The sequence below is a fragment of the Pholis gunnellus genome (genome assembly GCF_910591455.1).
Source record: "Pholis gunnellus genome assembly, chromosome: 2".
NCBI classification, from domain to species: domain Eukaryota; kingdom Metazoa; phylum Chordata; class Actinopteri; order Perciformes; family Pholidae; genus Pholis; species Pholis gunnellus.
Window position 1 is genome coordinate 26,690,262 of NC_136536.1, and position 8,793 is coordinate 26,699,054.

At 43.6% G+C, this 8,793-nt stretch overlaps 1 protein-coding gene across 1 annotated transcript; it reads right to left on the reverse strand.

Moving 5' to 3' along the window:
* Nucleotides 1–609: 609 nt before the first annotated feature.
* Nucleotides 610–8,097, reverse strand: sephs3 (selenophosphate synthetase 3). Its single transcript, XM_079169371.1, has 8 exons — nt 7,729–8,097; nt 6,926–7,029; nt 6,316–6,423; nt 5,850–6,004; nt 4,480–4,570; nt 4,253–4,352; nt 1,905–2,117; nt 610–1,797 (listed from the first exon to the last, which is right to left on the reverse strand). The coding sequence occupies exons 1-8, from the start codon at nt 8,003–8,005 to the stop codon at nt 1,547–1,549; spliced, it is 1,299 nt and encodes a 432-aa protein (XP_079025497.1). The 5' UTR covers nt 8,006–8,097; the 3' UTR covers nt 610–1,546.
* Nucleotides 8,098–8,793: the final 696 nt, after the last annotated feature.

An 8,793-nucleotide genomic window follows, 5' to 3' on the forward strand; every position in this document is an offset into this window, starting at 1 on the left:
TTGGTAATCAAGCCTTGCCCAACACTATGTAAAGTAGTGAAAATTATCCCAACCACAACCACCTACAACATTTAAAGGTGTCTTTATTGTATGCATAGCCAGTGATAAGCCTTTTGATACTTTGAGTACACTGTACTTTTAGTAAGATTTGCTTGAAGTTGACTTTTAATTGAATGACTGCTGCTAACAATGATCGGGTGCAGTGTTAACTGAACTGACAAGAGTTTCATTTTCAAACATTTGTAAATTCAGCTGTTTTTTTCCCTCCAGTTAGTCTGGGCAGCTATCAAGCTTCATGTGAACTCCATGCAGGAAGATAGAACTTTTTTTACATTCCATGGAAAACACAGGGGCACAAATGTAATCAATAACATCACTGATCGCACCATTCAACGAAGGTGTTCCCGCTCCCGATAAACCATGCACGCACGCTTCCTCACCTGCAGGTCTTATGAGAAGCATCGGGTGCTCCTCCTGCTGTGAGACAGTTTTGCCTGGGTGACGATGGAAGTGGTCAATGTATTTTTTTTAACTCTTTAGCCAGGCCCAAACATAAACTTTACATTTCTCCACACTTTACTCACATAACATCCAAACAGTATTTCAGCGTGAGTTGATGACGTTTTTTTTTATTGATTGTGAAAAACAGGAAATCTACTAACACAGACAGCTTTAGACCTCCAGCAGCCTGAGTCTCACCCCAATCCAAAGGCAAACATCCACTCCACCCGCCCCGTTGGCTGGGGTTTAAAGGCAGAGCTTCATAAAAAGGACGAGTGGGACTTGGTGCTGGACAGCCAATCAGCTGACACAGACAGGCATTCTGAACATCACCCAGCTGGTTCAAAGGAAGCTGCTCAAGCCTTCCTCTGAGCCATGTGGGCAGAGCCAGGTGCCAGGACCAATAAACCATTTATTTTCCACATGATACATTCACCAACATGAATGAACATTAACATCATCCACTTAAAAAAAATAAAATAATAAACACCTCTGTTCCACTTCTCCACAGCAAAGCACCCCAATCAAATGATAAAATACTCAAACATACACACATTTACGCGCAGTTTTCATTATTGACTGGCAAGAATGATTTGGAATGTTTACTCTTTAGAATTGGAAGTCATTTAAGATGAGTTACATAATATAGTTGTCTGGCTTATGGAAGGGGAAAAAAGGAAAAGCAGGTCTAATAAATGCCGATCTAAATAAATGGGTGGGGAAGCCCAGCACACTACCCTCAATTTACATTTGATTCCAAAATGGGGAGAGGTAGGCCCAGCTCTTTCCAAAGATGGATAAATAATAGTGTATGCTGTCCATTCCCTCTGCTGCTGGAAAAGATGACAGTGATTTTGGTCTGTGCTTTCAGCATTTTGACGGGATGAGAATGACAGCAGCGCGCACGCACGCACGCACGCACGCACGCACGCACGCACGCACGCACGCACACGCACACACACACACACACACACACACACACACACACACACACACACACACACACACACACACACACACACACACACACACACACACACACACACTATGACAGATTGGGGCTGGGAGCAGGGCTTGCGGAGTTGTTATCGTGATTGGCTGCCTGGCTTCCTCGTGGTGGAACCTCGATAATGCGGGGCTTGTCAATAATGCGAGCACGGCGGTCGCCTTTCTCTACGATTCCGATTATCCACGCTCCACCCGCCGCCCCCTGACCTCCAGCTGCTGAGCTCTGGCTCTTCATCTCCGAGCAAAACTTGGCCGCCTGCTCTCTGGGTAGACACACCAGCAGCCCGCCTGCAGGGGAGGAGAGGGGGATGGATTTCAGGTCAACACTTGGTTAGGATAATAGATGGTCTACTTTATATAGAAATACAGACAACAGTTGATCTCAGTTTTCATACCAGAAGTCTCAGCTGAGGTGCCCTGAATTAGGTTGAACAGGTTTCCACAGGCTTTACTGATGGCAGCCATCTTGGCTAAGATTGGTAGGTTGTGGATCACGAAGGCCACCTCGTTCCGTTGCTGTGCTGCCAGGTTGTTTGCGTGTCCCAACAACCCAAAACCTGTCACGTCTGTTGCAGCATGAGCCTGGAACTTGTGCATTAAGCCTGCCGCTGGAGACATGAATTCACTTCAGAAACATGGATCACAACAAAAAGTCACAGAATGATTTCAACTTCAACTGGACAAAACCAAATAGGCCAATGCATATTCAGTCAACTTATTTATTAGGGCCCGAGCAGCCGACAACGTCGGGCCAGCGAAGGCCCTATTGAAATTGTAAGGGGTATTATTATTCCGATCCTTATTTTAGATCTTTGGGAGCATATCTGGGGTACTTGCCGTGCATGAAAACTTGACCAAATTTCGGCCAGTATGTCCGATTGACTTGAAATTTAACACACATGTCCAAATCCGCTAGATCTAAAAAAAAAAAAAGAGCCTCTCAGACCCCTAAGCCCCGCCTACTTAGATTTTCCACCATCTTGAATTTAGTGTAAAACACATTTTTGCAAACTCCTCCTATATGCTGGGTCCGATTGCTATTAAATTTGCTGTGGATCATTATTGGACATAGGTCACTCAGATTTATCAAAAGCTTTTTGATATCTCTTTGCGTTGACAAGATATGGACCAATAAACTTCTTAGGGGCGTGGCTTAATATCAATACACATATCTTCTCAACCATTTGTCGAAAATTCACAAAACCTTCAGCATATGTGCACATCATATCCCGTAACATACCCTGAGATGTTTTTTGCATTCAACCACTAGGGGGCGCTACAGTAAACCCGCGAAGTTGTGCTTTTTAGCACTTTTAGCATTTTTTGGCCTTCGTACTTTAACGAACTCCTCCTAGAGAATTTATGCGATCCACTTCAAATTTGGTCAGCATGCTCTTAAGACCTTTGTGATTAAAAATTATTAAAAGCTAGAGTTTTCGTCGAAGAACCTTGACGTGGCGGCCATTTTGCATCATTTTTATGAAAAAGGAAGTTGTTATAACTCCAAGGTACATTATCCAATCCGCACAAAACTTCTTGTGCATGATGCCACTTCAAGCCTGAACATACATCAATTGAAAACATTTCAATAACTCATAGCGCCGCTTACTGGCTGAAGGAAATATGGTTTAGTGGGTTGGGATGCTCAAAAATTCATGGTACTTTGCACATGTGTCAAAGGCATTAGAAGAAATATTCTGTATGATTTTTGGCCTTGTTCGTTTTAAATTGCCTCTGTAGCGCCCCCTACAATATTTCAAAAGACCAGCCCCAGCGCTACATTTCAGCTACATGTATGAAACTTGGTAGGCACATGTATCCTATGGAGATACATGTATCCTGAGATCAACTGTTGTCTGTATGCTCTAAAACCTACCGAAGTCGGCCCTTTTGATTTTGGTGTCATTTTTCCATAGCATTGGACTATTTGCAAAGCATCATTTCCAGCATCAGGCGATTAATGACGTCTCACTCGCGGATGCGTTGTCCCGCGGTCGCAGACGTTCTCGGGCGCGCAGGCCGGAGTCCCGCCGGCACCCTGACGTGCCGGAGGATGCGAGGGCCCGTTCATCGCTGCTCGCAGCTTTAATTCTTCTTATTTGTGTTTATTGATTCTTGACAAAGTAGCTTAGTGGTGCATGACCGCTACCAGGTGGACTGATCTTATCAATTAGTGAGGAGTGGAGGTGGGTTATAAAACCCTCCATCATACTGCCAGCGGCTACAACAGCAGACCCAGCTCCTCTCTTGGGCCAGACTATCAGCGCATCTCCGGTCTGTCTTTGTTCATCCTGCATCGCTCTGTTCTGTTCGTTAATGTAGCGTTACTGTAGCTACGGAGCCTCTCCCAGCTGTTAGCAGACTGTTGTGCTAGCGCCGGACTAGCTAGCGAGCTGTACCCAGCATGCTGTTCGGCGGTGTAATTTTATAAATGTACAATTATTAGTGTTACAAATTGTTTATGTGTCACAAACTGTTGTGTCGTGGTGTTTTGCCCTGTTAAAGAGCATTAGTTGTGGGTTATTAATTGTTGTGTTTTAAAGTTATAATCATGATTAGGGGTCCCTCTCAATACATTTAGACAAGCAGCTCCGACCACTGTGCCCTTCGCGGCGAACAATATATTTAGCTGCCTGTGAAGAGTGACAGCAGTTGTTTCGGCTATGCACCGGTATGGCGGTGTGTGAAAAATTCATATCATACAGGAAATTAAAACCAGTATACCGCCCAGCACTAAGTGTACCTGTGCGGTTGAGCGTTGCCATGGAGAACATGGCTTCCTGATAGGCCTCTTTGACTTCCTCTTTTGTGACGACGAGCTTGATCTTGTTCCACTTTTCAGTCTGTAAAAACAGAGACAGGAGTATGAGGAGTGAGAGCACAGAAACTGGTCGATATAATGACAACACGACTAAAGGTAGAAACGATATAACACACGATACTGTTCATGTGAGCGGAGTTATGGCTGACCTGATCAAGCCACTGGTGAGCATTCACAGCCACCTGCGTCCCCAGAGGTTTGGTTAGAACCAGGACGTCTCCTGGAACAGCACCATCCGGCCTGAGAAACAAGATGGAGCATATTACATATCAACGAAAAGCCCTGATTAATAACGAGGTGGAGTCCTTCAATGGGCCAGTTAATGCAAAAAGATATTTTCCTTGATTAGTATGCATGATGTTTCTGAATACACTTGGCTATGCCCTGAGAGTAAAGTGGTACATTTACAACAACAAAAAAGCTAAAATGGTATGTTGGCCTTATTCAATAATGTTTGTTTCTGACCATTTGTTGATTGTGGGCTAAATTCACGAGAATTTCCTTTTTGCTAAGTATAATTTGATTAGGTCATCCACTGCAGGAATAATACACGGCAAGCAGGGCCGTCTGTGGTGGGATCAGGTTGAGCCAAACGTATCAAGTGAAGCCATGTGGTTCCTTGATAGTACATTTACGGCTTTTTACTTGGACTATTACCCCCTTCACCGCATTATTTTCACTGGTGAACTGAAACACCTGAGGGTTCTAAGGCCGCAAATTATTAAACATGTTGACAACAACTGGACTGTTTGTGGCTCCCATTTTAAGCCAAACCTGAGTCTGTGTCCGGGTGTTTGACGTTCTGTACATGAACACAGATAACAGAGGTGGATCATCTAGTGACTTGTAGCTCGTAACGTCTCTCTAGTGGAACGTTGCACACTAGATTTTTCCACCACATACATGTTTATGTCCAAACACTAAATACTGGGCCACTTGCTACCATCGTCTACCCACTCACTAACAGACAATGATCTGGAAAGTCAGTTTGTTTAGGTTGCACTCTCCCATCTTTGGTGGTTAATGTCCTTCCATAGTTTGACAAGCTATTGCACTTTGCTGAACTTCTGTTGCAGACTGCGTGCAAACACTTACGTACGTTGTTTACAAACTGTAAATGGGTCTAAATAAATAAACTTGACTAAGTGTCCACTGTGGACAAAGGTCTATAGATCAGAGGGACATGTTGAGTTAGTGTTGAGGCTGTGGCAGCTGTCATCAACACAGAATAATACTAACAAAGCAGCTCACGAGCAGGCTTTCATTATTTCTATACAACCCCTTCTGGCTGAAATCAACAAGGTCCACTACATTCTATTAGGGGCTGATGAAATGCATTCTGGGAAACCTAAGACATCTCTAACTGAAGTTCAACTTAGATGAGGCAAGGTGTGTGTACACGAAAAGTGGATTTTACATGCCTCATCACTAAATAACACGAGATACCAAAGAATGAGAGCCTTTCATTGTTATAAGTTACCAAAGATGCAGAGACACAGCGACCGTTTAACGGACTCACATGATGAACTCATTAGGCTGGCAGACGACGGATGCGACTCCTCCCACGATGATCCAGGGGTTGATCACGGTCTGGCCACCTGTCACAGAAGTCCCCCCCTCCTCTGCTGCATCACGGAACCCTTGAATCATCAGCGGCATCACCCGCTCACGGTCCTGTGTCATACATGCACACACAGACGGCCGTGAATCATGATGGGACACCCTACTTCACCTCAAAGAAATCCACACATATATATATATATATATATATATATATATATATATATATATATATATATATATATATATATATATATATATATATATATATATATATATATATATGTGTAAAATCCACAAGTCAAAATTCACTTCCAAACATATAATGCACTCATTGTAACGCGTGTCCCAACTAGATTAGTAGAGAAGACACAACATCGATGAATAAAAGCAAAGTGTCCACCCAGGAACACACATAATGCTACCTTGTCGTTCATCTTCTGGCTGACACTCAGTAGCATCAGCATGTTGTCACACTCCGTGATGCCCATGGCGTAGAGATCACTGAGGACATTAGCGCACGCTATCCTGCCCTGAGACAGACAGATAGACAGAGAACGTGACAGAGAGCAGAAAACTAGGCAAAACAGGCAAGGTGTTCATAAGATATGAAGGGGGAGGGACTTGAGATCACAGTGAACATGACCTTTAACCTCAAAATTCTAATCAGTTCATCCCTGAGTCCAGCAGTGCTAAATTTGAAAATATTCCTTCCAGGTGTTGCTGAGATATTGCGTTCACGAGAGCGGGATGTAAAGACAACCCAAGAACATTGTGCCTTCGGCCACAGTTTTCCAACACGCAGCGGTGTGAAAACATTAAAATCCATATTGCTTATGTAAAGCAAGCTCAAAGTGCAGATGACTTAGGCACAAATCAGGTGCACATTGTGCAGCTGATTACTGTTGCTACACTGTACATATTGAACAGACATTGCTTTAGAGTCTAGTTCTTTTAGGGCAAGGGGGGAAAAGGCAATACAAAAAAACACGTATGAGAGTGCATCACAAATGAAAACACATGGCAGGAACTCACCATCATGTAGGGATCCTCCACCAGAGGGTAGAAGAAGTCTGTGGTCTGGACCAGGGAGAGCCCGCCATGCCGCAGAGGAATCACACAGCAGTCCATCCCTACACCTGGAAGCAATGTTTTGCAATGAAATAAAGCAGCCTTGCAATAATTACCAACTCATTAGTAGTATTATTTGGTGCATTTTATTTTGTTGAGAATACTGCGTTATTAGTTTGTATGTGCACTAGTGGCGGTGTTGTTTACTAAAGGTAGTATTTCTTAAATGACTGTTATATGAAATTGCGTTTCAATGCTGGGGTTTGTGTTTGTGGTCACTCAGTGTAACTACATACAAAGCTGTCCTCATACTATTGCTACGCCTCTAAAGGCAGTAAACTAAACAGCACTTCCACTCAATATTGTGAAACTCTTTTACTAGTGGAAATGTTTGACCAACAGCATGAACTTTGCACTCAACGCATCGAAATATTTCTGCTGAATCATACCTATGGTAACTTGACAACTCGCGGAACTTAGTGTCCTCTTAGCTAGTTAGCTCGGTTACTAACGTTATCTATTGTATGCATATTTTATGCTCATTAATAACTTACCACTGTAATTAGTTTATATGTTAACACATTTAATAGCTGAGGACTTAAACAATTATTATTTATTCACCCATAGCTGCCCAACTGTCATATGAGCTGCCATATGACTTAACACAAGCTAACGCTGTTAGCAACAGTTACGCTAGATTACTGACATTAACCACCAGGGTTTCTGGCATGGGTGCTAGCTCTGCTAATTCCGACTTTGTTTCTTACCGAGTCGAGGGCCGGACAATTGTTGACCGAACTCTGATACTTGGTCTCCGGCCTTCCCTGTCCCGTCGGCCCGGTCCGCCTCCAGTCCCGCCAGGAGTTTGAGCAGAGCCTCCTGCGGGACCTTGCAGCCTCATCCTTTCAGGTCCGAAAACGCTGTGAGACGGAACCCGCGCTCCAGGCCGTGTTCCTCGGGTTTGAAAGGTTTGTATCCGGGTGGAAAACACCCCTCGGCTCCCACAGCCTCTGCCGAGGGAGGCGGGGAAGTTGAGCCTGACATGCCTGGCTAAAGACCACTTCAAACACACAACGCCAGTCGCGTACACCGGCAAATAAAGACGCAAGGATGAATGGAGCGTGTGTCCGGCGAGCGCTGGTTGAAACAAGAGACTAGTGTAAATTCAAACCGGACCAATGCAACTTCCTGTCAGAACCTTCGCTGAGTAAATCTATACAGTGCATATCTATGCAAGATTCATGGATTCATGTAGTCATTTATTCATGGATGGACTGAACACTTACACCAAATGCCTTTGGATATGAATTACTACATTAGGAAGAATGCAAATTAAAATCATAGCGACGGCACAGTCATCAGATACAGGCGTAAACGTCTTACTTTGAAGGCGGAATTTACTATTTCCGGTCTCTTTCTGTGTCTCTGTTCAACTTGATGCAGCACAGTACGGTTGTAAACGTCACATCTGACCTGCCCTCGCACACAGTAAATTATATCACTGACATTTATATGATGTTATCGACCCGTTTATCTGTTATGAGATAGTAACTTTCAAACTATGTAAAACAATTGTCGTTGAGATGAAGTTAACAGAAACTAAAAGGAGAACAATTGTAATCTGTACCTAATCGTCGTAAACGCACAGTGTGGAAATCACAGGTGATCCTTCCTGAGGGGTCCAACCCCTTGATAGTACTTCAGACCTGAAAGCCTCATTAGCAAAATGTTTGCAAAACTTGCAGTTGTTCCTAAAATGTATCTTCACGTACTAACGCCCAGCAGTTTTCATTATTCAAACTGCAAAACATGTATTCAGTGAATACATGTTT